At 51.3% G+C, this 27,936-nt stretch overlaps 1 protein-coding gene and 1 long non-coding RNA gene across 7 annotated transcripts; one reads left to right on the top strand and one right to left on the bottom strand.

Moving 5' to 3' along the window:
• The first annotated feature begins 8 nt into the window (after nt 1-8).
• P2RX5 (purinergic receptor P2X 5) lies at nt 9-27,851 on the top strand. 6 transcript variants are annotated; one of them, XR_005784733.1, is made up of 14 exons: nt 9-120; nt 11,593-12,137; nt 15,944-16,094; nt 16,746-16,817; nt 17,109-17,184; nt 17,272-17,368; nt 17,645-17,725; nt 18,038-18,176; nt 18,736-18,872; nt 19,328-19,421; nt 19,544-19,609; nt 21,598-21,680; nt 25,229-25,473; nt 25,740-27,851. XR_005784733.1 is itself a non-coding variant. In XM_040455584.1 (14 exons), exons 2-14 carry the CDS (start codon nt 12,001-12,003, stop codon nt 24,194-24,196), a joined length of 1,302 nt encoding a protein of 433 aa, XP_040311518.1. In that variant the 5' UTR covers nt 9-120; nt 11,593-12,000; the 3' UTR covers nt 24,197-24,607. The 6 variants fall into 6 exon arrangements, 5 of the variants coding, with proteins under 5 accessions (XP_040311518.1, XP_040311519.1, XP_040311522.1 ...); XM_040455584.1 differs by lacking the exons at nt 25,229-25,473; nt 25,740-27,851 and adding exons at nt 22,625-22,764; nt 24,168-24,607; XM_040455587.1 differs by lacking the exons at nt 9-120; nt 25,229-25,473; nt 25,740-27,851 and adding exons at nt 13,117-13,202; nt 22,625-22,764; nt 24,168-24,607 and having other exon boundaries at nt 12,004-12,084.
• Nucleotides 8,889-12,473, bottom strand: LOC121017366 (uncharacterized). The gene is made up of 2 exons (XR_005784734.1): nt 12,130-12,473; nt 8,889-10,173 (listed from the first exon to the last, which is right to left on the bottom strand). It is a non-coding gene; the product is annotated as an uncharacterized LOC121017366 (long non-coding RNA).
• Nucleotides 27,852-27,936: the final 85 nt, after the last annotated feature.

Below are 27,936 nucleotides of genomic sequence, written 5' to 3'. Positions count from 1 at the left end.
CTTCATATTTTTGGTTCCTTTATTGTATCATTCTCCGTTTCCAATGCTACTGTGGACTTCTTCCCTCTTTACATTTCTTGAGTTACTTCAGAGGATTTGCCTTTGAAGGCAAAGAAAGAAGTAAGTTTGCTTAGATATTTTCCTATTGTTGGATCCAGGAGTTATGTCCAAGTTTGCAGTGTTTTAGGTGATTTGCAGCCCTTGGATTTATATTTTTTTAAAAAATTATTATTATGGGGCGCCTGGGTGGCTCAGTCGGTTAAGCATCCGACTTCGGCTCAGGTCATGACCTCACGGTCCGTGAGTTCGAGCCCCGCATCGGGCTCTGTGCTGACCGCTCAGAGCCTGGAGCCTGTTTCAGATTCTGTGTCTCCCTCTCTCTCTGCCCCTCCCCTGTTCATGCTCTGTGTCTCTCTGTCCCACAAATAAATAAACGTTGGGGCGCCTGGGTGGCGCAGTCGGTTAGGCGTCCGACTTCAGCAAGGTCACGATCTCGCGGTCCGTGAGTTCGAGCCCCGCGTCAGGCTCTGGGCTGATGGCTCAGAGCCTGGAGCCTGTTTCCAATTCTGTGTCTCCCTCTCTCTCTGCCCCTCCCCCGTTCATGCTCTGTCTCTCTCTGTCCCCAAAATAAATAAACGTTAAGAAAAAAATTTAAAAAAAAATTATTATTACAAATAAGATCCTACTCCCATTATAACAGTCAAACCTTATATTGACCACCTATGAGCTATTGACTGAGCTGTGCTGATCTGATTGGAGTTAAACCAATGCAATTGTAGTCAAGAGACTGTGTAAGGGACCAGTCTGAGAAGGGAAAGGACTATTATAAACAGAGACATGATTAGATTTTACAAATTCATCTGCTATAGCTTGGGCCAAGGCCTTTATTCTAAAAGATGCTTTTCTAGTGCCAGGCATTTTCCATTTCCCGTTCATCCTCCTCCTCCTGAGAACAGGAAGTGCCAAAGCTTGTATAGATACAAGGACAATGGGTTATGGCCGCTGTCTTGACCAGATAAGGATCAAGATGGAGTCAGCTTGACACTAGCATGGGGAAAATGCCCCTTGTGATTTCTCTGTTTTCATTTCCCCCGTTAACACCTAGTGAGCACAGATTCAAATAACCTTTTTCTCTTCTGAAAACATCTGAACTTTGGTTGTTGAAGAAGGCATGACATCAAGCAGATGTGAAAACCTTAATCTGGCAAGCTTGTTAGGCCTAATTAAATTTTGAGAAAGGATGCTTCATATGGCAAAGCTCAGCAGTCTCACATTATCCGTATATAGTGAAAGGTCTATGCACATTTTCTGTACCCTTACAAGAAGGGAAATTAGCTATTTTAGGGATATAGGTATTTTGGGGTCTCCTAGCTATAATTAGTAATGGTAAGCCTTGTAATAGTGCCAGAATTTTACCATTTTTTTTTTTAAGATTTTATTTTTAAGAAATCTCTACACCCCACGTGGGGCCTGAACTCACAACCACAAGATCAGTAGTTGCATGCTCCACCCACCGACTGAGCCAACCAGCCACCCCTACCATTATTTTCACAACAGATTTAGTGGGGCGTCTGGGTGGCTCAGTTGGTCAAGCCTCCTACTTCGGCTCAGGTCATAATCTTGCTGTCTGTGAATTCGAGCCCAACAGTGGGCTCTGTGCTGACAACTCAGAGCCTGGAGCCTGCTTCGGATTCTGTGTCTCCCTTTCTCTCTGTGCCCCTCCCCTGCTCATGCTCTGTCTCTCTCTGTCTCTCAAAAATAAATAAACCTTAAAAAAAATTAAAAAAACACAACAAAACAGATTTATTAAATGGAATCAAGGGAAACATTTAATCACTTTAGGAAGAGTAGTTCTAGTATCAGAGGTCAGGAAGTAGCTGGACGCACCTAAATAGACAATTTCCAACTTCAGTTAAATTGACTTTGATTAGTGGAAGTATATTTTGGAAAGTACATAACTAATAACACTCTCACAGTAAGATCATAGTGAAAAGTGAAAAACTGCCTTTGTCACACCCTGCCCCACCCTGTGGCCCTCCTTAGAAGCTGAGGTGAACTGGTGTGGTGTACATCCTTCCAGGCTTTATCCTGTGCATTTGTAAATATTCACATAAATACGTATATAGTACATAGTTTTGGGGTTTTGCTTTGTTTTCCTTCTTTTTTTTTTAAATAGCATTATATAAATTTTTTTAATGTTTATTTTTGGGAGAGACAGAGCACAAGGGGGCAGGGACAGAGAGGGAGACACAGAATCCAATGCAGGCTCCAGGCTCTGAGCACAGAGCCTGATGTGGGGCTCGAACCATGAACTGTGAGATAGTGACCTGAGGCAAAGTTGGATGCCTAACTGACTGAGCCACCCAGGCGCCCCTGTTTTCTTTTACATAAATAGAATCATATATTTTGCCATTTGTGAGAATTTGTGACCATTTTCAAGGAACCAGTGTCAGAGAAAAAAATGCTGCTGACAAATGTAGGTGGAGGGGATGGGGAGAAGTGACACCTTGGTCTAGTGTGTCTTTGGGGAATTAATGACTGTGCAGAGCTCTTTACAGTATAAACTGTAAAGAGACCCTTTCAACTTTTCCAAAAGTGGAATTAAAGACATTTTTGTAATTGCTATATGTTGCCAAATAGCTTTCCAGAAGGACTGAGCCATGTTACATGGTTATCAGCAGCATGAACATGTCCTGGGATCTCTGTTTTTACTTGACTTATTTGCTTAATGGATATATAATCATAGCTTTAGTTTACCTTACTTTGTTGGCAAGACCATGTACTTTCCCATGAAATAAGAAGACGTCTTTTTGGGGGGGACGCCCAGGGCTAAATCGGTTAAGCATCTGACTTCGGCTCAGGTCATGATCTCGCGGTTCCTGGGCTTGAGCCCTGCATCAGGCTCTCTGCTGTCAGTGTAGAGCCCACTTCGGCTCCTCTGTCCACCCACTCTCTGCCCCTGCCTGTCTCTCTCTCTCAAAAATAAGTAAACAACAACAACAACCACAAAAAAGATGACTTTTTTGTGCCCTCTGTGCTTTACTTTCTTGTCCAGTTCAAATATGGCCTTGGTTCCTTCTCATTAGCTCCTCTGGACTGCACCATCTTCTGGGATAGAAGTAAGAGGTGTATTTCTCCCTCTGAACTTTGGAGCCTCTGGGTGAGTAAGGATGCTTTGACTCAGATAGAATTGGAGCAGTGTGACCTCCAGAAATGGGAGAACTGAGTTGTGCAGATTTACCGGTGGGCATCAGGAAGCACTAGTCCTTCCTGGTGGTCTGTCTGAAAGAGGAACTCTTCCCAAGTACCACAAAGGAGCCAGGACCATGGTTCCAATGTCCAGGAGAGCCAGTTGGAGGCTCTGTTCCTCCCCCTCCCTCCTCCCTGAAAGAAGTTCTGGGACCCCATAGCCAGTTGCAGTCCTGAGGGCAGAGTTGGGGGGCGAGTGGCTGGTGATTGAAGACGTGTCTCTGGGAATGTCTTCTCTTCTGTCTAGGGCCTGGGAAAGGGGCCCGGACTTGCCCTGCCTGGTGTGCCGGCAGATGTTCTCGTGATCTTGGCTTTGGTTTCTGGGATTTGACTAGTGTCCTACTTTGGGGTAATCTTTTCTCTCTTCAGAGCTGTGAGTGAGGTGTAAGATTAAGGTTGAAAGGCTGAGGTGGGAGAAAACACCACTGACCCACTTTGATTCTGCAAAACTTTGAGATTTCCTAGTCTAGGAAAAGGCTACCAGCCTAACTCCTGGAATTCTACACTGGGGCTTGGGGTCCTTTGTCCAATGATGAAGAACTCACCTAGTGAGTGAGTGAAGACTGGCTAGCTAGTAAAGAACACTAGTACCACTAGGTCAGGGGTTTCCAACTTTTTTCCTAGGCCATAAACCCCTCTGGTGGTCTGGTGAAACCTAGGCACCCCTTTTCAGATTTCTCCCAACATTGTATTATGAAAAGTTGAATTCTGCGGTTGCGAACAGCTGTCTTCCCACCATCTAGTTTCTTCCATTAACATTTTATACTATGCTTGCTTTATCACATATTTTCCCATCTGTCCATCCATCAGCTGTTTTCAAGTACATAAAAATAAAAGTTTACAGGGGCACCTGGGTGGCTCAGTCGGTTAAGAGTCCGTCCGACTTAGCCTATAGGGTCATGATCTTGTACTTCATGGTTTGAGTCCCGTGTTGGGCTCTGTGCTGACAGCTCAGAGCCTGGAAACTGCTTCCGATTCTGTGTCTCCCTCTTTCTTTGCCCCTCACCGGCGCATGCTCTGTCTGTCTCTCTTTTTTAAAAAAATTAAAAAAAAAGTTTACAAAGAACCAATTATATTGAAATACAATAATCAGAATATTGAAAAGTTCTTATAGAGACTCATGGGCTTCTTTTTTAAAGCAACATGTCTAATAACTACCCTTCTTTTATTTATTTTTTAATGTTTATTTTCGAGAGAGAGAAAGAGACAGAGTGCAAGCAGGGGAGGAGCAGAGAGAGAGAGGGACACACAGAATCCGAAGCAGGATCTAGGCTCTGAGCTGTCAGCACAGAGTGCGACACGGGGCTCAAACTCCCAAACTGTGAGATCATGACCTGAGCTGATGTCAGACATTTAACTGACTGGGCCACCCAGGCACCCGTTAACTACCCATCTTTTAAAGTAGTGGTGAGCTTAAAATGTATTTTGAGATATCTGCAATAACTGTAATGTGGGAAAATATCTGTAATTTCTATTGGTGTGAAGATACAGATACTGCTAACATGGCCATGTTTTGTTGCCTACATTCATAATTAAAGGAAATGTTACATTTCAGTTAAAGAGTGGTAAAAAAAAAAATGTAACATATAGAGACCTCCTACTTCATATGTTCTGGTGCATTTAATAAACGCAGTGTCCTAGGGGCACCCAGGTGGCTCAGTTAGTAAGTGTCTGACTCTTGATTTTGGCTCAGGTCATGATCTTACAGGTTGTAAGTTCAAGCCCTGCATCAGGTTTTGTGCTGACAGCATGAAGCCTGCTTGGGATTCTCTCTCTCCCCGCCTCTCTCTCTCTCTCTGTCTCTCTCTCTCTCCCCCTCTCTCTCTCCCTCCCCCTCCCCTGCTTGGGTCTTTTGTCTCTCCAAATAAATAAATAAACTTAAAGAAAAAAAAAAAAAAAAAAGCAGTGTCCTACCCTGGGCTTTGTACTTTTGCAGCTAATCTTAATGATCATTCCAGAGAGTTTTAGCTCTGTTTTCTGAAGGAAGAAACAACCCCACAGGTCTAGTTATAGCAGAGCTGTTGGAACAACAGCAGATTTTTGGATCTCCAAATCGAATGGTTTTTTTCCCACAAAAGCTTCCTGTCAGCTTGGCAAGACGGAGCTGACAGCCCGGGGCGGAGCGGCGGTTTTCAGACTTTGCTGGCACAACAGTTGCAGGTGGCTCAGCTCTTCAGGTTCCTTGGCCTTGCCCACTAAGGGCTGTGATGCTCTGGCCCAGCTCGGGCCTGAAAAAATCTGCTTTTTTGGCAAGCCCTCCAGATGATTTTCATGCAAGGGTCGCCCCCTGGGAGATGCTAATTATGAGATCAAATGTGTTCATCTGATTACACTTCTGTCAACGGATAGGCCTTAGCACAGACTTGGAGCCTTGGTGACCTAGAAGTTGCTTCAGGAGACAAATTTAACTTAATGCTCTGGCAGAATTATCTCTGAAATCTTCTATGAATATGCACAGGCTTAGTCACTCTGTCCTCAGGCGCTTCAAATATGCCGGCTAATGGCCAGAGGCATGGTGATCAGGAATCAGTCCATCCTCCCTCCCTCCGTTTCTTCCTTCCTTCCTTTCTGTCCCCCTCCCCCATCTCTTATTCTGCAAGCCTCCGTGACCACCTACTCGATGAAGGCCCCGTGGTACAAAGTAAGGTAAATCCCTTTCCTGCACTCATAGTCCTATATGACAGATACGTATCCAATGGTAACCGCCTGAATCGTACAGATCTTGTCCTTTGGGTATTTAGGGAAGGAGAGGGGGTCCTGGAAGCCTTCATGAAGGAGACAGACCCCTGTAAGGTGAGCCTTGAAGCCATGGAGGACTGAGGGGAGACCAGCCGTGGCAAAGGCACAGAGCTTGGAAAATGACAGATGTGGTAAAGCATGTGAGCCAATTCGGCTGAAGCTGAGTGTGCATGATGCGGCGTGTGAGCTGGAAAGGCAGGCGGGGACAGTAAGTATGATCAAGAATCACCTAAGGACGAATTGTGTACAGGAACTACGTGAAGCACAACTACTCACGGTGTATTTTTCACACGAGGATTTCCTGCACGTTCTCATTTCATTACTCCCTCAGTTATGTGAACTGGAGAGTGGAGGGGAGTGGAAGGGATGGCTGTGAGGAATTTGCGAAGGTTATGGGAGAAAGCAGTGCAGGGAGCAGGAGGAAGGAAAAGATGAGATTGCCCTAAGGCACACCTTGTGAGAGATGTCGCTACTCTGAGGGTTTGGTTGACTTGAGTGAATCTTTAGCCTTTTTAGTGCTCGGCAGACCATCACTTGACTCTGCCCTTTTTAAGTACTTGATATCTCCGTAGAGTTTTTCCCCAGGTTGCATTTTGAGAACTAAGTAATGAATAACAACCCATCAATTAAGATGGGTCACACAAGCCACTGATGGACTCAGAAATGCTTCCCACAGAGAGGAGCCACCTTTTCCTGTTGACTGTACTGAAATGGCATTAATAATGCATCTGCTATTTCTTAAATGGACCAGTAATGTCTATTAATGGAATGTGTTTATCATAGAAGGACTATCGGAGGAAAAGAAAAGCTAAAGGACAAATTACTTTGCAAGGTCTTTTATTGTGAAACCCTTCCCACACCCACTCTTATTGTGAAACCTTTCCCACTCTTGTCCCTTCTGGGCCATCCAGGATACTCAGGACTCAGAAGGAAACCCAGGTCTGCCCATGGCCCTCTAAGGCCTTATGTTGTGGTGACCTCCTCTTGTGCCCCAGCACAGACTCAAATCTACCTCTAGGCCTTGCATGAACCCTCCTCTCTTAGGGGTGGGAAATAGAAACACATTCGCTGTGTGTAAGTAATATCTGAACCTCTGCTGCAAGAACCATATTATTATATGGAATTTGTGGTTTTTAAATTTCTTTTTGTCAGCCTCCTTGGGCTAAAGGGAAAGCTTTAGTACCTAGGGGAATTTCCACCCTTGCTAGGGCTATAGGGAAAAGTATGTCTTCTGAGGCCACAGGGTGACCAAGTGCTACCTCCAAGCCTCTGATGGAAACGCAGTGATGCTACTGGCTACTCCTGTGGAGCCACCCACCTGCAGGCAGAGTGGTTTCCCTCTTGGAAGCTCCTCATCTCCTAGAAATTGGGAGTTTTTCTTGATTAAAGGGGTGATTTCTGGGGCACCTGGATTGGCTCAATCGGCTAAGCGTTTGACTTCGGCTCAGGTCATGCTCTCACAGTTCGTGAGTTCGATCCTCACGTCAGGCTCTGCACTGTGAGTTTGAGCCCTATGTTGGGCTCTGTGCTGACAGCATGGAGCCTGCTTCAGATTCTGTGGCCCCTTCTCTCCTTGCCCCTCCCCTGCTCATGCTCTGTCTCATTCTCTCTCTCTCAAAGATACTAAACATTTGAAAAAAAGATTATAAAGGGGTGATGGATGTCCTTATAATTCTCCTGCCTCCAGGGCCCACTCTATTGCACCATACCCCCTCCCTTATGATCTACAAAATTCGTGGGAGAAAGAAGAGAGAATGGTATAGAGAAAAGGTTGGAGTCAGAATCATGAGGGTCTGTTTCCCCTTAAATAAAGAGTCCAGCACATTTCTTGGGGGAGACATGTGAGGGCTCTGTCTGTGTCAACTTCAACATTTGAGGATCCGTCATGTTTTTAACTAGAAATTATCCCAGGACCCGGAGGAGACCAAGATGGCCACAGCAGGGGGTCCAAACCACATAGAACAATAAGCTTAAAATGTTGGCAAGTCTTAGGAGCAAGTGAGATGATATAAAAAGGAAAAAAAAAAAAAAGCCCTTTAGAAATTCATTTTCCAAAAAAAAAAAAGAAAGAAATTCATCTTATAATTCCCTATCACTTTACTGCTGGTGCCTTAACTCTTTCAGCTGGACAAAGTCTTGTGAACCAGATGAGAATGGTTCACTCACTGCCAACACTCATTATAATGAAGCATCATGTAGACGTCTTTGGGAGAGGGGAGGGAAGGGATGTGGTGGTGAGCCAGGGAGGGGTTTTCACTACTTTGAAGACAGGCCATTCACCCCTGACCCCTGACCCAGGAAGTGAAGTTTCAAGGCACGTGGTCAGTTCTTGGCATGCCAGAATGCGCTCCACCCCCTGCAGCAGTGGGAGCTCCTGCAGAAGGTGCCCATTCTCTTGACGGACCCCTCACTCCAATATGGCATCATGAGAGAATCCATTGCCCTCTGCGGAGCTCTATACTTCTGGGCCTTGGCAGTGGCTTCCCTCCACAGCAGCAGGGCAAACGTGTGAGCTACACATTAAAGGTCATTCAGAGGAAGCCACAGTTCCAGAGGGCTGAGCCCTGAGTGGATGGCTGGGAGACCTAGGACTAATTTTAGCTTTTTAGGTGACCTGGGACCTTGTTCCATCAAATGTGTAATGGGATTGACAGCTACCTCTCTGGCTGGGTTCACAGAATGAGTCAAGTGAATTGATGTGGAAACTGTAAAGCACTGTGCTCATGGTGACAAATGGAGATGACCGCTGGGGTTGGAGAGCCAGATCACCTGGATTCAAATTCTGGCTCAGATGCTTACTCGTAGACTCATCTAGCCTCTTAGGGAAAAATAAAGATAATGATTGTACCAACCACATAGGTGGTTAGGGTGGTGATGATTAAGTGAGCCCACACACATAGTGCATTTAGAAGAGTGCTCGGCAAGTAGTGAGTGCTAAGACATCTGGTAATGGTGACGATAAGCAGGGTGCCTTGGGGCTTGTAAGACGAGATAGGGTTAGGTAGAAGCTGGAAAAACTATCAATCAAAAGCAGTAGGCAATTTTCTTTCAAGTGGAGAATTCATCTTGGATCTGGAAACATCCCTGACTCAGAATTTGAATGACGGAGATGTAAAGTGCATAGGCCCCTTCTCCCGCCTTGGGTATATTGGGTGTTTGGCTGAACCGGTGGGAATGGTGAGCTGGCCTCCCCCATATGGAGGTAGATGGCAGATACTTGGGTTTGCAGCTTTCTAGAAGCATTTTTCACAGTGTTGTGACCCTGAGCCCCAGGAAGAAATACATTCCACATCACATGGACACACTCATACTAAAAACAAAAGTTTCATGAAAACTATACCTACCCTACACTGGTATTTTCGCTCTTATTTCTGCTTTTGCTCTTGAACTCTTCAACTCTTGAAATGTCTCTCTCTCTCTCTTTTTGAATGTGCTTGGTTGTAACCCTGTAAGTTGATACCATGACCCACTGATGGGTCTGGATCTAGCAGTCTTAAGGAGCTGCGCCATAAGGGAATCTACAGGAAGGGTCTGGCCCAGCCCCGAGAGTGGCCCTTTCCCCTTCAGTCTTCCCTCATGTGGTCCCTAAAGCTTTAGGATAGTTGTATCAGAAACTGCAGCCTGGTCTTGGCTGAGTCATGGGGTGGTTCGAGAGGGGCTGCCCACACTGGTGGGCAAATAAGTGCAGAGACCCTTTTCTACAAGGGTCTAGAGTGGCAGTTATATGAGCCACAGAGGGCAGGGAGCCTTGCATTTCAGCCTCTGCCGCAGCACACAGTAGGTACTCGGTAAAGCGAGAACAGGGGAGAGTGCACTGGACTGGAGCTAGTGCTCGGCTGTGCCCTATGACCTGGGGCCTCAGTGACCCAACCTGCAAAATGAAGGCTGTGGCCTCTAGGATCTCTCAGGAGAACATGCAGGCCATGCCACAAAGCCTGGAACTCCCTTTGTTGGGGGGAGAGACCCAGTGGGGCACATCCTATATGCGGCTTATGCAAGGGTGAGGGGGCTCTGTGGGGGTGATGCTTCCAGCCTCGAACTCTTCAGGCCAGATCTTGAGGTCTTGAAAGGCCTCCTCGTGGGCTCAGGTTAATGGGAATCTTCACAGATGTGGTGTCACTCCATTGAGGCTGCCTCTCCCCTGAGTACTGGAGATCCATGTGAGAGGAGGGCTGAGGAAGAGGCCTGTAGGAGAGTGGAAGGGAGGTCTGGTGACAATTCCCAAGCCTCCCCCCCAGGATGACATCAGCTTCTAAAATCCTTAGTCATGACTGGGACAGGGTGGCAGCTCCAAATTTCCTCCCTATTTAAAAAAACCAGGCCTGATTTTGTTCACTCACTCAACATATATATATATATTGAACTAATATATGGCAGATACAGCAGTAGGCATACGATACAAAGATGTCAAAGGCAAGGTCCCCATCCTCCAAGAGCTTTCTGGTCTTAGTGGGGGACACAGTCAATAAGTAAGCAAGGTCCTATCCAAGAATGACAAGTGCTTTCAGGGTAAATAAGAAGGGGTAATAATGGAACAGAAAGTGACTGGGGTGGGGAACCTAGGAAGGAGGGGCAGAGAGAGAGAGGGAAACATAGAATCCCAAGCAGGTCTCGTGCTTGGGTCAACACAGAGCCCTACGTGGGGCTCCATCTCACGAACGTCAAGATCATGACCTGAGCCCAAATCAAGAGTCAGATGCTTAGCCCACTGAGTCACCAGGTGCCCCTGTAGTTTTTACTTTTAGAGGCACATTTGGTGAGCTTTCGGGATCCTTCCAACTCCTACAGCCTGTGGTTCAGGGAAGGGAACTTCTCACAGGTATATGAAAGGCCAGGGTAGATAGAGGAGCCAAACTGTTTCTGGTCAGGTGGCAGGATGTAGAAAGTGAGTGGGCGTACTGTGTTAGCTCAAGGGAGGGGGTGGGGGGGGGCACACATAGCTCGCCCAGGGACCTGCCTCTCCGTGGCTGTCGTAACTTCTAAAACTGATCTCGGACATGCCCTCCTTCATCCCAGCACTCACACCCTCTCATTTCATTTCACCTGTTGTGAAGAGGGGTGCAGGGTTAGTACCCTAGACTAGGCCCATCTCTTGTTTTGGGGACCTTTCAAACAGTTGGTCTGAACACCCCCCTGGCATATTTTATGATCCTAGGTCCTGGTTGCCTGCATCTCCACACCCCCACCCCATCCGTCTGTCCTAGGTGTGGTGGGGAGTTCATGCTGTGGGCGCTGGCTGGGGCCTGCTTGCCAACTGACCCCCTGGGAACTGGGGTTTTAAAAGAGAGGCAGCTGCTGCAGTAGGAACACCCACTTAAACACAGAGGACACAGGAGCCGTGGGTCGGGCCTGTCTTCAGTGTTTTCAGCCTGAGTGGTGAGAATCAAGGTTCCCCAGAGAGCAGGAAAAATCAAGAAACCTGGTGTGTTTGCCTCCAACTTTTTTTCAACCCCTCCTCACTTCCTGCGCTGTAGGTCCCTCCTCCCCTGGCCTCAGTTTCCCTATCTATTCCATCTATTCAACGCCCCCTGGGATTTCTTTGGGAGTAAAGAAAGGTGGGTTTGAAAAGCAGCCCTGCCTACTCTCCTCTCCTCGCCCCTGCAGCGCCGGATTTCCGATTTCCTGCGCCGCACGTGCGGTCCTGCGCCTCAGGAGTGCCCTCGCCGGCCGGTGACCCGGCAGATGGTCGGGGTGTCGCCGTCAGCAGAGGAGGAAGAGGGAGAGGTGGCAGCAAGGTGGCGGCCCGGCGCCGCCCCCGTCCCCATTCCCACCCCTACCCCACCCCCACCCCCCGGGCCCCGGCCGCGGCTTCCGCAGCCTCGCCCGCAGCGGCCCGTGCCCCCGCGCGCTCCTCGCCCTGCACGCCCGCCCGGCGACCCCGCTGCTTGGAGTCGCGCCCTCGAGAACCGCAGTGCCGAGCCTCCTAGGACCCGCGGGGAGCAGCGGCGAGAGGCGACTCCCATGCGGCACCCGAGCGGAGGCCCCGGCCGCAGGAGCAGGTGAGGCAGCGCCATGGGGCAGGCGGGCTGCAAGGGGCTCTCCCAGTCGCTGTTGGACTACAAGACCGAGAAATATGTCATCGCCAAGAACAAGAAGGTGGGCCTGCTCTACCGGCTGCTGCAGGTCTCCATCCTGACCTACCTGGTGGTGTGAGTTCTCCGGGGGCTGTCGGGGGGTGGGGGAGGCGAGGGGCCGCGGCTGCCCCCTCCAGGGACCTGGGACCTGGACCAGCGTTCCTCGGGCTCAGCCAGGGGCTCTTAGGTCTAAGGGTGGCAGGTAAGGAGAGAGCCCTCTTTCCCCACCGGCTCTGGAGGTGATGAGATGCGGGCAGGGAAATCTGTGTTCCTTCATTTACCAGCCTCTCCGTGGGCAGCTCCTTCCTCTGGGCCGGGGCCCTGGGGTCGGGGCCACTCGAAAGGGGCAAAGACGCAGGGGCCTGGCTCCAGCTGTCTCTCTGGGAGCCTCCCTGGTCTCTTTGGTGCAGGCCCAGGCACGGGGTGGGTTATGTATAATCACTGAGCTCAGTGGCAAGCTCCTGGCCGGGACAACTCAGCAGCCTGGTATGTCCCAGCACTCCCTTCTGGTCAACTCAGCACACCCCGGTCTGGCGGCCTCTCTGGTATCCCGCTGGGGGTCCTGCCCTGAGGCTCTCTACCGGGCACCCAGCCGGACCTTCTGCCTCTACCTTTCCCCCCTCCCACCTGGCGGGAGCTGGCACCATGGGCAGAGGGGGCAGCTCCTTGGAGTTGCTCGGCCAGGCACTGTTCAGTACCCTCGCCCCCAAGGAGGGAGGGAACAGGTGGAGGGAGGAAATGACACCAGATGTCTGGGAGGCTGGTGTGCCTCTTTTGCTGCTTCAGTAAATGCTGTTGAGTCCCTACTATTTCCTGACTGGGGGAGGAACAGATGCTCCTCCTGGGAGCGCCACCCTGACCTCACTAGGAGGCCAAGTGCCCCCACTGCCCCAACTGCCCGTGGAGCTTCATCCCTAAGGCACCCGCATGCCTCTCACCTGAGGGCCTCTGGACATGCTGTTCCTCAGCCACATGCGCCTTTACGCCTCTTCTTGGTTAGCGCCCGCTCATGCTTCAGACCCACGTTCTCAAATAACTCTGATGCATTCCACAGGGATCGTTTGCTTAATGCCTGACTCCCGTCCATTCTGGAGACACTATGAAGGCAGGCAGGGCCTGGCATCACCTAACTGCTAGGAAGTAGGTGTGAAACGAATGAATGAATGAGTGAATGAGCGTTGTTCCCTGAGAATTTGCTCAATGTTTCTGTCCAGGCTGGGCCCAGTTTGTGCCTACTAATGTTGGCTCACTGTCCCAGCCCTCTCAGGGTTCCTTGGAGACAAGGAGAATCTAGGACTTAGGACATAGCAGGTCTGCCTCCAGAGATGAAGAGGGTGGGCACATTTTGGTTGGCACCTGCTATGCAAAGAACCCTTACTGGCATCATGGGAGGTGAAGGCCATCCCCCATCACTCCTGCATGACCTCAGGCAGGGAGCTTCCTGCCCTCTCCTGGCCTCCCAACTTTCCCAAGCGGTCAAGCTGTATAGTCTCTAACCTTAACTGTCACGTCACCAGTAAGTTGATGAGTTGTATTTATTGAGCTCTTCCCTGGCCTGGCACTCACTGTGCTAAGCAATTTACATGTGCCATCTCATTGAAAAAACAAATTTTTTTTTGATATTTTGAAATAATTTTAGATTTACAGAAAGGTTACAAGAGTAGCATAAACTTTTTGAAACGTCCTTCACCTAGATTGCTCAGATGTTAACATTTTACTACGTTTGTGTTGTCCATTTCCCTTTTTCTCTCCACACACGTGATGTGTGTGTATATATGCAATTTTTTCTGTTTAAGAGTAAGTTGCAGACTTATGCCCCTTTACCACTAAATACTTTGGTGTGTATTTCATTTTTTTTTTTATTTTTTATTTTTTAATTTTTAAAAAAAAAATTTTTTTTTTCAACGTTTATTTATTTTTGGGACAGAGAGAGACAGAGCATGAACGGGGGAGGGGCAGAGAGAGAGGGAGACACAGAATCGGAAACAGCCTCCAGGCTCTGAGCCATCAGCCCAGAGCCTGACGCGGGGCTCGAACTCACGTACCGCGAGATCGTGACCTGGCTGAAGTTGGACGCTTAACCGACTGCGCCACCCAGGCGCCCCTGGTGTGTATTTCTTAAAACCAAGGAATTCTCTTATTTAATTAACCAAGTACAGCTATGGAAATTAGATAATAACATTGAATCAATATTATTTTCTAACCTACAGACCTTTTGTAAATGGTTCCAATAATTACCTTTATTTATTTTTTATTAAAAAATTGTTTTTATTAAGTTTACTTTTGAGAGAGAGAGAGAGAGAGAGAGAGAGAGAGAGAGAGAGCATGAATGGGGGAGGGGCAGAGAGAGAGGGAGACACAGAATCCCAAGCAGGCTCCAGGCTCCGAGCTGTCAGCACAGACCTGACACAGGGCTTGAACTCACAGACCGCGAGATCATGACCTGAGCTGAAGTTGGATGCTCAACCGACTGAGCCACCCAGGCACCCCTAATAATTACCTTTAATAGCAAAAAAAAAAAAAAACAAAAAAAAACAAAACAAAACTGAAATCCTGCCTTGCATTCATTTGTCTTATCTCCTTAGTCTCCTTTAATCTGTAATTGTACCTGAGACTGTCTTTGTATTTCATGACACTGATGTTTTTTGAAGAGTGCAGGATTTTTATTTTATTACAGTTTTTAAATTGAAGTAAAATTCACATAGTATGTAACGCACAGTTTCAAGCATTTAAAATTATCCGATTCAGTGGCTTTTAGAATACTCACCATGTTTACAACTGTCACCGCTATCTTATTTCAGAACCTGTCCATCACCCCAGGAGAAAACCCGTAACTAACTGCTAGCAGTGGGTTGGCGTTCTCCCTTACTTCACTTAACAGAATGTTTCCAAGGTTTACCTATGCTGTCGCGTATATCAGTCATTCATTCCTTTTATGGCTGAACACGATCCCACTGTATGGATAAACCGCATTTTGTTTGTCTGTTCTTCTGTGTGGACAGACATTTGGGTTGTTGCTCCCTTTTGGCCGTCACAGACAACATTGCCGAGACCATTCCTGTGCAAGTTTTTGTGTGCATGTGGGTTTCCAGTTCTCTGGGGTGTATATTTTGGAGTGAAGTTGCGAGGACAGATCATTACCTTTTGAGGAACGGTCAGACTTTGCCACAGCAGCTGTACCGTGGCAAGTACCCGTTTCTCTGCAGCCTCACCAACACTCGTTATTTTCCTTTTTTTTAACTGGGTTATTTGTGTTTTTTATTGCTGAGTTGTAAGAGTTCTTTATATGTTCTGGGTACCAGACCCTGACCAGCTATCTGATTCGCAAATATCTCCCCCCTTCTGTGGGTTATCTTTTCATTTGCTCGACAGTGTCCTTTGATGCACAAAAGTTTTTAATTCTGATGAAGTTCCACTCATCTATTTTTTCTTTCATTGCATGTGTTTTGGGTGTCAAAGAGTATAGGATTTTGTACTCTTGTTTTGTAGAATGCCCCAGGTTGGATTTGTCTGAGGTGTCCTCATGATTAGTTTCAGGTTGTGCCCCATTTCCTTTAACTGTCCTCACACCCCTGGAGGGAGGCACTGTTGTCCCTGTGCTGACCCCCGGAGTTCATCGGCCCTCCTGAGATCACATCACCAGCGTAGGGGTGAGCGGGCTGGCACAGCGTGGGCCAGCTTCAAGGGCCTTAGCCCCTGAGGGCAGCCATCTTCCTGCTCTCGGGGTTGCTTGTCGCCTCTGCTGCTTGCAGGACCGGGTCTCGGGCAGCAGTGCTGTCGTGGCCCCTGCCCAGGAGCTGGGGAAAGGTGAATACCCCGGGGAAAATTCCCAGAGGGCAGCAGTGACGCTGATGCCCACCTGCCGGGCCCTCTTCCCACAGGTGGGTGTTCCTGGTGAAGAAGGGTTACCAAGACACCGACACCTCCCTGCAGAGCAGTATCATCACGAAAGTCAAGGGCGTGACCTTCACCAACACCTCTGAGCTCGGAGAGCGACTTTGGGATGTTGCCGACTACGTCATCCCACCCCAGGTCTGAGCCCCACCCAGCACTGGGACCTCCGCTAGTAGGGCTTGGCTCGGGGTGGGTCACATAGGAAGCTGATGAGGTACCCAGGGACTTCATCGATTTTCTCCCTTGGCCCAGGACAGCTGCCAGGGTTTGCAGATGGAGACCCTGCTCAGATCCTTCCCCCAACACCAACCCCTTGTCCTCCTTGACTGCACCTATGGGACTGCTCCCTTCCCAACAAACCCTGAGCCTGTAGAGACCAAATGGGGCCCCAAGGAGTTCCAGATCAGTGTTGAGTCAGGTGGCCTGGCACAGAGAACTGCTCCCGTACATTAGCTGCTGCCCTTGGGAATGGCTCCCTGGCCTATTTACAACTGGCCCGGGGCCAGGGCCTTGGCCACCCTGTCAGTACCTCTTCTCCCAGATCTGGGCTTAGATCCCAGGGGCTGAGGTCAGAATAGGGATCCGTGGATGGGGCCAGTTTGGGGTTGTGGGCCTGAAAGGGACCTATCAAAGGACATCTACTCAAGGACTTCAGAGTCAGTGGGCAAATGGGTGGGATCCACTGATTTTGTGGCCCCGTTGTCCTCAACACCCCCTGCCAGGAATCCTGGGAAGGAGGGTTCCCGAGAGGGTAAGAGGATGTCCCTCAACCCCTCTCTGGCTTCTCAGGGAGAGAACGTCTTCTTTGTCGTCACCAACTTGATCGTGACCCCCAACCAGCAGCAGAAAACCTGTGCTGAGGTTTGATTTGGTGCAGAAAGCTGGGGGTGGGGGGGGGGGTGAGCCTCCATCAGTGGTTGGGGTCTACCCTTCTCCTGACGTAGGGGTTTCTGCCCCCTTCCAATGCCCGGAGGATATGTACACTGGAGCACAGACCTGCATCGCTTGGGGGGAGAGAAGCAGGTTTCCCAGGGTGTGTGTGGCCCCACTCAGGGGAGGAACCCCCGTCCCAGCTCCTGGGGTGGGACCTTGGTTCTGAACTGGAGCCCCTGCAGGGGAATGCCCAGCCAGGTGCCCCTTCTCTTCCGGCAGAGTGAAAGCATTCCGGATGCCTTGTGTTACAGAGACAGTGACTGCCCTCCTGGGGAGCCCGTTGTGGCTGGAAATGGTGAGGCCTGGAATGGCGGGGTTGGGAGCAAAGCAGGGGGATTGGAGCCAGGAGGCTTATAGCATTGTTCCCGTCCCAATCTTGCAGGAGTGCGGACTGGCCGCTGCCTTCGGGTGGGGAACATGCAAAGGGGCACCTGCGAGATCTTCGCCTGGTGCCCAGTGGAGACAAAGTCCAGGCCAGCGTGAGTGGCTATGGCCTCGGGACCCTGAAGAGCTACCTGGGCAGTGAGCGGGTCTCAGCCTGATGGTGGAGACATGTGTACTCTGAGATCCTCTTTCTGAGGACGCCCCACAAAGGCCTGAGGATCACCCCTACATGAACAAATTGGTGGTCCTCGGCAAAGGCTCCAGGGAACCCAGGGAGCAGGCAGGCTTCAGTCGTGCCACAGGCCTGGGGGGATGTACAGAGGAAGCAGGGCCAGGGCCTCCTGGACAGACTGTCCTGGCTTGATTTGCAGGAAGCCACTCCTGGGCAAGGCTGAAGACTTCACCATTTACATAAAGAACTTCATCCGTTTCCCCAAATTCAACTTCTCCAAGTATGTGGGACTTGGTTCCCGGGGATCTAGGGCCTGCCTCCTTGTTCACTGTGCGCGGCCCCGTGTGCATGGGCGTGTGCGACATCTGCATGTGAACGAACCACTGGGTGATGCTGGGGCACGCCCAGCATCTGTCCTTGAATGGAGGAGGGTGCTGAGGAGGAGTAGTCAGGACTTGAGTAGGGGCTGAAGTCGGGGACTCAGCCTGGGCCAGGTAAAGGCCCTGGGACTCCTGCGTCAGTCAGGCTGTGTCTGGCCCGGGAACAGCCAGTCTTGGCTTCATTTCACTGTCTGTTCGTGGCCTCCATCCAGGACCAATGTGCTGGACACCAAAGACAAGGCTTTCCTGAAGTCCTGTCACTTTGGCCCCGAGAACCCCTACTGCCCCATCTTCCGACTGGGGTCTGTGGTCAGCTGGACGGGGAGCAACTTCCAGGAGATAGCCCTGCAGGTGGGTAGCATGCACTCAGGGAGCCCTGCCTGGGGGCTCGCGGGCCCAAGAGCTCTGGGCCTGGGCCCAGGAAGAGGGTGGTGAGGAGGGGGACGCCTGGGGTCGAGTGGTAGTGCAGAGTCCCCTGCCACAGGGACTCACTGTCTTCAGGATTAGCTCTGACGCACAGCCTGTCAGAACCCAGGCACTCAGTGAAACGCACAGCGAGCACCTGCTGTTTGGTTCGCAGTCCTTGGGGGCATCAGTTGAAACTGAGCCCGAAGGAGCCCCACTGGTGCGTCCGGCTGTCATGTAAGGTGCTGGCTCCAGTAGTTCCCTTCTCCTTGGAAGCATGAAACAGGGGACTTGGGGGGTGGGGGCTGTCAGCAAAGTGCTTTTCTCAGCCTCTCCAAAGGGACCTGGAGCTTCTGCCTTCCTCCTGGGAGGATGCTCCGGCGGGGCTGACCCGTGGCCTGAGCACTTTCCCCATCTTGTCCAGCTCTCGGTGAAGAGCCAGTCTGTGACTTCTGCCCATCTCCACAAAGTTCTGTGCACTAATTCTGGTCTCTTCTTCATCAAGGGTGGTGTGATAGGAATTCAGATTGAATGGGATTGTGATCTTGATAAAGCTCCTTCTGAATGCAACCCTGGCTATTCTTTTAGCCGTCTGGACAACAAATTTTCAGAAAACTCAATCTCCTCTGGGTACAACTTCAGGTAACTGGGGCTAGACTTGCTGTCTTGTGACCCTGGCCACATTTTGTCCTTTTCTGGGTGCCAGCACTATGACACCCCTTACTGGGGGGAGGTTGTCAGAGTGGGAGGTGTAGGGAGAAGGAGCTGAGGAGAGGTGAGGGGTGCCAGCTGGGAGCATCACTGGGAGAGGAGAGAAGTTCCTGTCACCCTGTGGGTTCGCCAGGAAGCCGAGGCTTAGCTTCTTAGCTCAGTCACTTCCATCAGTGCTGTAGTGGCCCTGGGTTGGCCCAGTGTGTTGTGGGAAAGCCCTTGCCTCTTGGGGGATGTCTGTAAGGATTTCAAAGATCTGGAGGAGTCTTTACCATAACGTTAGCAAGAGGGTCTCCAACCTCCCCGGGGGTGCTCATAAATCTCCAAAGCGGCCTGGTATGTGTTGCCAAGCACAGAAGGTCTCCCCTGGGCCATGTCTCCCCTAGGTTTGCCAAATATTACCGAGATGGAGCTGGAGTGGAGTTCCGCACCCTCATGAAGGCCTATGGGATCCGCTTTGATGTGATGGTGAATGGCAAGGTGTGTGGGTGTATCTCCCATCCTGAGGCCGGGCAGGTCTGGAGTGGGGCATGTTGGGAGTACCTAGGAATCTTGCTGTCCGCCCTTCCTTGTTCACCCTGCTGTGTTTCTCTGTGCTACAGGCAGGGAAGTTCAACATCATCCCCACAATCATCAACATTGGCTCTGGGGTGGCGCTCATGGGTGCTGTGAGTACCTCCTTCCCCTCACCTTCACCCTCTGAGCACTGGCCGGGGAGGGGGACACTGCTCCAGAGGTGCTGTCCTTATGCCTCAGAAAGAATAAGAACGGGCGAGGTCAGTGGGATGCGGGTAAAGAGGGCTTTCTGGGACTTGAAACCTGCCAACAGCCCCAGGTGGCAGTGACTGACTGACTTTCTCTTTCCAGAGCCAGAGAGGTATCTGCCTGGAGCTCTGGAGCTGGGGGCGGGGCTGGGGTTCTCTGGGATCCTGGGTCAACCCTGAACTTCTAAGCTTCATCTCCACTGCTGCTAAAAAGAAGCAGGATCCAGCTATATGCAGGGCTGCTCAGCTGTGGCCCTACTGCTAATGCTCTTCTGTGTGGGGCCACCCTGTGTGCTGTGAGATGACGAACAGCATCGCACTACCTCCCCGCTAGATGCCCACAGTGCTTTCTCTCCCCCTTGTGAAAGCCAGAAATGTCTCCAGAAATTGCCACATGTCCCCCGGGGATCAAAATCACCCCCGGTTGGAAATCCGGGGGCTAAAAAGATGAGCATCGAGGGAGTCAGGCTGTGGTCCTTCCTCAGATCTGTCCAGCTGGGCCCAGAGGGACGCACAGGAGAGGAAATAGTTGCTGGAGGGTGGGCAACGCTTTCCCCCGAATCTCTTGTCATGCCCCTTTTTTCTTCTGGAAATTTTTTTTAAAGACATGGGAGCTGTCCGTGGGTGGCCCCTGCCCATCCTGGCAAGCTCCTTGCCAGGGTTTCCGGCAGCCTTGTCCTCTTGGCCCCACTGGAGGCCTCTGGCAGGACCTAGGGTGGACTTTTTATTGAGGCCAGGAAAACCGTGTAACAGTATCAACAAGTCAGAGGATTCAGCAAGGCTGTTCTCCTGAGAGGTGGTGGGTGACAGTGAGCCCCAAAGGATTCCTCTTCACTGCAAACAACCATTGTCAGGGAATCCTGTGTTTGCTCATATAACTTTCTTAGAGAGGGGCCACTGTCAGTCATTACTTTCTTATGATGTGGGTAAATCGGAACACGAGCGCATGGGGTACATACCTGTGAAATCAAGGTGATGGGAAAGGTGGTGGCGGAGGCTGGGTTGGGTGGAGTGTTCTCTGTGGAAAGAGGAGTTGATAAATAACATTTGGGGCATCTGGGCAGGGGCAGGGGAAGAGTTGTGCAGTGCCCTGAGTCAGAGGCCCAGGTCTCCCTTGGCCCACCCCCCCTGCTTCATTCCCTCCTCTTTCTGGTAGGAAACACCCCCACCCCTCCGTGCTGCGGCTGGAGTGGCCCTCTGATGGACGAGATGGGCGTGTGCACCATGCGCTCTGGTCCGAAGCCCCTGTGAACAGGTGTGGGTGGGTTCCCCTGGGTTAGCTCCATCCTCAACCTCATCCTGTTGTTCCCCCATCCCTGACCACCCCTGTCATTCTTGTTCTTCAGATCCTCTCCAACCCGTCTCTCACACTGACTACCAGAAAGAACGTTAGAAATTTCTAGAATGCCAAAGTTCTGTGCCCCTATTCAAGGCCTCCCCCTGAGGGATTAAGACCAAGGCCTCAAAGGCATTATAAGAAAATTTTCAGGCTGGTCCCCATGTCCCCATCCCCATCTCCAGAAGTGTCTCTTGCTTTTGCAACACGGGCCCTCTGGAATTTCCTTTGCTCCCTCTGCAATGCCTGTGCTCAGTAGACATTTGTTGAAGACATGATTGGATGGGGTCAGGGCAACGCGGGGGTGCCTGGCCTGATAGAGCAGATGGAGTCCATCTGCTAACTCCGGGCTAACTTTGGCTGTACCACGGACAAACTTTGTGGCCTTGGACAAAGGTGCCTCTTTCTGAGCCCAGTTTCCTATCTATTGATTGGAGATAATGGTGCTCTTTAGGGGTTGTTGTAGGGTCCGACAGAAGGTACTGTGTGTCAAATGGCAGGGTGCTTTCTGGAAACCTAGGATTCTGAGTCAGGAACCCTAACTCTTTTGCTGCAGGGGGCTTTCTTCTGTGACTTGGTACTTATCTACTTAATCAAGAAGAGCCACTTTTACCGAGACAAGAAGTACGAGGAAGTGAGGTCAGTTATGCTTCCTCCCCTGCAGCCTGGGGGGACCTTTGTGGGGGCCCCCTTGATCAGAGCTCCCCTCCCTGGCCTAGAAACTTTACTCTGGTTGGATGGTAATGCTTGGTGTGTGGCGGCAGGGCCATTGGGAGCTCCCCTGGAAGGGCCGCGGAAGGTGGAATGTTCTGAGAACATGCTTTACAGAGCTGGATTCTGCCTCAGAGCAGCTGGCAGAAGAAAAGGCCTCCAGAGGCCATGGGCAGGGGACCTGGTTTCCAGGCCTGACTCTGCCGCTATCTGCCATGTGACTTCAGACAAGTCCAAGGCCTCCTTGGGCCTCAGTTTCTCTCTCCGTGAGCATGCTAGCACTTATGTTTTAGGATTCTTGGACTTGGTAGTCCTGGTTGGCTGGGGTTGAGGGAAGCTGGAGTGGTAACGGAAGACAACGATAGATTTCTTGTTTTTTCCTGTGGGGGCCATTTCCAGGCTCTCTCGGGCCCTGAGCATGGTGGTGTGTATGCATGTATTCATAGCAGCAGAACATAGTATGAGTGGGAAACCCTGATGTCTGTGGGCAGACTGGAAGGGGAAAGGGGTTCTGACCCAGCCATTCTGGAGGAGCTGGGATCAGAATGGGCAGTTGCAGATGGTGGGCTCCAGATGGGCACCTGGGCACTCCCTCCACCCCACCGCAGCCTCGGACAGCAGGTGGAGGGTCAGCCCGCATCACTTGCCTGGACTGAACCCAGCCCTGATGCAGGCTGAGCCCTCAGCCCTGACCCTGGTCGCAGACGGAGCCCTCACTGCCCATGCCTCCTGGCTGAGCTGCTGGAGGAAGAGGGGTGCCCCCCACAGGGCGAGGGGCTCTACAGGGCCTGCCCCACGCCCCCACCCCGCCAGTCTGGGGAAGGTGGGCTGGGCTCTGCAGGCCAGGGTTAACTGGGTCCTGTCCTGCCCAGCGTCCTACGGGTCCTGGCTGAGTCCTCGCAACAGGACGGGACCCCAGAGGCAGAGGAGGCGGCGGCGGGGCCTGGGTTGGCCGAGCAGCCAGAGGCACAGCACGGAGGCGGCAGCCAGAAGGAGAATGGCTGCCCGCCAGGTGAGGGGCTGCTGGGCTGAGGACCCGAGAACGAGCCTTGCAGAGACGGCCTGGCCCTCTCCTCTCCTCCCTGCTCCAGGGTGACCTGGACACAAGGCAGGACATCCGGGACGCAGGAGCACCCACCCAAGCTGGACTTTGTGGGGGACAGGGGTGCTTTAGCTCCTTTGTGATCCCCATTATTTCCTCAACACCCCTAAGTTACCACAAAGCAGTCTGCTTGCCGTGCTATCCCAGAATTAAGACAAGAGTACGATGTCATTTCCTCAGGCTTCCTCTGCCTGGCACCTCTCTGAGCTCTTTGTATGAACCCATTTCAGCAACTTAATGAGGTGGACACTCACAGTCCCTGTTCTAATGAGGAAACCGAGGCAAGAAAGGTTGTGGCTTGCTCAAGTCACACAGCTAATAAATGACAGAGCTGGGATTTGAACCTAGTCAGTGTGTCTCTAGAATCCAGTTCTTCTCCATGATACTTTTCTGCCTTATCAAGCCCCCCATTCCCCTACTCCTCATCAGATGCCTTCCAGAAATTCTGGAGCTGCCCTCGCCTTAGGAGGGTGGTGGTATGTTGACATGTGGGCCTGCAGGCTGCCCTTCCCTGGGGAGCCTGGCCATATCTGCAGATGCGACCTCAGCCTGGTGCAGGAGGCAGCCCTGGGCTGGGTCAGGAGGCTGGCCTTAGGCCTCTCCTTCTGCCTGTGTGTCCTTGAGCAGGTACGTGGCCCGTTTGGGGCCTGTAAACGCCCTTTATTTCCCTGACTGGGGGCTGCACACAGGGGATTCTCTTGCTCAGTCAGGCGGGGCTGCTAACTCTCCTTTTGTAAACCATATCCATTTACTGGCCCGGACCGGGGGACTTTCCTCTGGTTCCCAGCTTTCATTCTTTGTTGACTCAGGGACTGGCAGCTTCCAGTGGGGAGCTGGGCCTGTGCAGGGCAGGAGTGAGAAATGGACTGGGAAGGAGAGGCAGGCAAAGGAGGGAGAGAAGTGAGGAAGACAGAGACGGGGCTGGGGCATGGAGGCAGGGAGGCTGGGGTCCCAGCAGCAGCTCCCAATGTGCTCCCTGAGCTCCTCAGCCTGTGAGAGGGAAGAATGACCACCCCGCTGGTGTTGGCTGTGGGACCAGCCTTGCCTGTTGCTGTGGGAGGCCCGGGTGCCCTCAGGGTGCCACCACAGGGCAGCTGCTCATTGCTGGTACAGCTCCGGAGGCCCCGGCCCGAGCACCTACATGGACCTGGGCTGTGGCCAGGGACTCCACCAGTCTGCCCGTCTCTGCGAACTCTCTGTCTGCAGTGCCACCAGCGAGAGGCTGCCGCGGGTGGAGTCTGCCCTTAGGGAGGCCTGCCCTCTTCACAGGGTCCCCAGTTGTCCTCTGTGTGCCCCCTACTCCCCCCACACAGGTCTGGCCACCCGGGGAATGGAAAGGTGAATGTGGAGCAGCTACAGAACCTGCAGACAGCGGAGGCATAGCCAGAGGTGTTCGCTGAGAGCAGATTTGGTGAAGATGTTGCGGCAGAACCGCCTGCAGCTCTGAACTGAAAACTCTTTGTGTTTGCGTGGGACAGGTGTTTCCGGTCACAGCCATCTCTTCTGCACCTTGGGATCTTACTACAAGCTTTTCGTTGTGTGTCAGGGGAGGGAAGCCTCCTAGTGGCCAGTGTGGCTCGGATCTAGAAGAGGAGGACTTGGAGAGGGAAGTGGGGAAGGCCAGGGGCCTGAGTGGTACTCGAGTGTTTTCATTTTTCCGAGAACTCAGTTCATTCATTCATTCACACAGTGAATGCTATGTGCTGTGGGCTGTGCCCTATCCAAGAGATCCTTAAATGAGATGCTGACCTGGCCCCTGGGTGCGGGGAGCACACGTGTAATTCCTTCCAGAGCCAACAGACGTCACAGCCCGGCTCAGCCACTCTGGCCTTCCCCCAGCCTCTAGCCGAGACTTTCACAAATCCCTGTTGAGAATGATGGCTCCTCAGAGAAAGACTTTGGCCGGCATCCAAGGGGACGTTTGGCCTTGCCCTCAGGGATAAAATAATAGGTGGCCAACGAAGCAACCAGGGAAGGCCTGGGCCTGGAAAGAGGCAGCTAGCCCTTGAGGGGAGAGGCAGCCTCTGAGGGTTTCCAGGTAAGGTGGGGAAGGGGAGGCAGGGAGGCTTCTGCTCCAGTCCTTCTGCCTAGCCTCAGGAAGCTCTGGGCATAGTGTCTCCCCCAAACGGGAGACCAGCCGCCTGGGTCGTTTCTCCCTTGCGGTTCTGTGGGGCTGAGTGTCCCTACCCGGCTTCCCTCGCTTTCTCCTCATAGGCGGGGTCTGAAGGGCTAAGGAGATAAGAATAGGTGGAGCTCACTTGGCAGGTGGAAGTAGTTGTTAACAGGGAGGCCCTCGCCCCTCACCCCAGCCTCTCTCCCTACCCTCCTCCTTCCCAGCCCCACACTGCTGAACTATGCTGCTTCCCCCATTTAGTGGCTGCAGAGCCTCGCTGCTCAGAGGTGTGGCCTGTGGACCAGCAGCATCAGCATCACCTGGGAGTTTGTTGGAACGGCAGTCTCTGCCCCCTCCGTCGTCCTCCGAAATCAGAACCTGTGTTTCAACAAGACTTCGGGTGATTTGTACGAACGTTCACGTGTGAGAGCACTGGTTAAGGAGATACGCAGCGCCTGGTTCTGAGGGAGGAGAAGGCCAGCTTTGGCAGCCGCTGCGGATTTCAGGTCAGACTTACACACATTCTACTTTGAGAGCAAGAGGATTCCACCCCACCCCCACCCCCGGGAAGGTGACATTATGCTCAATGCATTTAAAGTAAAATATTTTGACTAGATAATACTTATATGATTCAAAAACCAAACAAAAGGTACAAAAGAATAGACAGGGAAAAGCGTGCCTCCCACCCCTGTTCCCCAAGGCGACGTTACTGATGCCAAGAAGCTCTACTGTTTTGCTGAGAATCTGCTTGGTTGCTTGTGCCCTTGCTCAGGAAATGAACTTTTCCTGATGGCTGCAACGTCCCATCAAGTCTCCTCTGTCAGGAAGGGACACGATGGAATACAGTGAAGTACCGGGCTAGCTCCCTTCTCCCTCTCCCACTGTCTGAGGAGTCCTCGTGTAAACCCAAGGGGAGAGACCTATAGCTCATCACTAACTGTTGTCTGGTCTGCTCGGTAGCAAAGGCCTGTGGGGCTGCCTGTGGCTCAGCAAGCTCCATGGTTGGTTTGCACAGCTCCCCGGATGCTAAGGAGTGAAGGCTTTGGTTCTCCTCTGCACACAGAGGAGGCGGGAAGCATCCTTCCACCGACCAGGGCCTTTGGAGAGGGACAGAGGGGCTTGCAAAAGGCTTTGCCACTGGAGCAGGGCATGGTCCCCGAAACGGGAAGCTTGCTCCTTCTGGAGCAAGTGGCTCCTTCACTCTGGACTGGTAACCTGTCAACAACCCACCTGCTCTCTGAATAGAAAGTGAAAAATCTGGGTGATCTACTATGGTGTTTCACTTCCTCACTAAAGCAAACCCTAGGATTTGATATACTTTTACATTTGGGAGGAAGCAGAAAGGGCAGGGGTCATGACTGCTTAGGAGTTGGTCTGGTTTCTTTTAGCCTGTTTTTGGAATTGCTTTGCGGCAGCCATATAACCTGGGGGAAATTGTACTATTCGTTTTACACTGGAATGAAAATGTCTCCCTACAGTTTTCATTCAGTTGGTAAATATTTATTGAGTACCTGTTGTCAGGTGATGGACTAAATCTGGTAACAGTTGTGAGAAACACAGAAACTGTCCCTGCCCAAGTGCTTACAGTCTAGGAGGTGAGCCTTAATCAGTGGTCACACATAGAATCACAGACTGAATTTTCAGTGGAGTAGCCAGAGGTTTCCCCTAGGACGTGACATATAAGCCGAAATCTGAAAGCAGTCTAGTTGATGGGGGAAGCGTTCCAGGTAAGGGAACCACATGTGTAAAATAAATGCTTTGACATGAGGAGTAATTGAGGAGCTGGATGGAGATAGTGTGACTGAAGCTGGTTTTATGAGGCTTTCTTTCCATCAACTCTCTTTAATCTTAAGGGCTGCCCCATTAAACTTCACTGCCACAGAGGACCTAACCTAATGGTTTCAAGTCCAGCCAAGCTTTCCAGGTGGCCTCCCCTACATGTCATGGGTCTTGTGCTCAGAAAAGCCAGTGACCCCATTACAGCTTCTGGATAGTGTTGCACACTGCCAGTTTCCTTGCTTTTGCACAGCTCCCCGCTACCCCCTCTTTCTTTGCATAATCTTGGTGCATGAATGGGAGGTTCATAAATCTTACAGAAACTGGCTTTGAAATGGCAAGTGAAGTGGGAACTCGAGCTCCGTTTGGGAGAGTCCCTTTCTCTCAGGACACCAGTTGCCTCACCAGGTAGATGAGCACGCCAGCCTCTACAGAGCTCCTGTCCGTGCTGACATTACAGGATCACCTGAACCATCGCCTATGCTTACATTCAGGCCGTGGCCTAAAGCCATCTACCTAGTAGTTTCCTAATGATTAATTCCATGCCTTGGGAGTGCCATGATGCTGGCTAACGGGATTTGAAAACTGGGTGCTACCAACGTGCCATCAAGAGGTCGAGCCATGAAAGAGCTAAGCGCCCTCTACTCCTGATGCAGGGGTCACCAGGACTGACCAGTCATGGCTGCCTTTTTGCCACCATCCCATCAGCTCTTTCTCCGTGGCTTGCTGCCCTACTGGGGGACCAGTTGTAAAGGGGGAACAGGACTTCCTCCAGGTGTCTAAGCACCCCAGCTGTGGACGACAGTGCCCTGCAGAGTCCCTAAATCACCCCACTTGGAATGGCATCTTGCATGTCCGGAAAAGGGCTCCACCTGGTTGCTACCCACTCCCCTCCACCCAAATGACACAACTTTTCTCAGAGCATACTCTCCAGTGGACCCAAGAGCACCGTCTCCAAAAGGCACACCTTTCTCCCGGCTCTTTGTTTCCCCTTAGGCCAGTGCACAGAATTAAAGGAGGAAAGATGGCAGCCAATATCTGAGACCTGCCCCATAAATGTATTCTGATATTTTTATTTGGTTATAAAATAAAAAGTTTTAACTGTAAACATGTCTTGATTTTTTTTTCCCTTCAAGTCTTAGTCACCCCGTGTTTTAGAGGAAAATGTAAGGAGAAAGTGAGCCCTAAAGAGG

The sequence above is a fragment of the Herpailurus yagouaroundi genome, unplaced genomic scaffold, assembly GCF_014898765.1.
Source record: "Herpailurus yagouaroundi ecotype Mexico unplaced genomic scaffold, PumYag 215, whole genome shotgun sequence".
Taxonomy (NCBI): Eukaryota; Metazoa; Chordata; class Mammalia; order Carnivora; family Felidae; genus Herpailurus; species Herpailurus yagouaroundi.
Note: the sequence above shows the minus strand (reverse complement) of the source record. Positions and strands in the feature narration are given on the sequence as shown.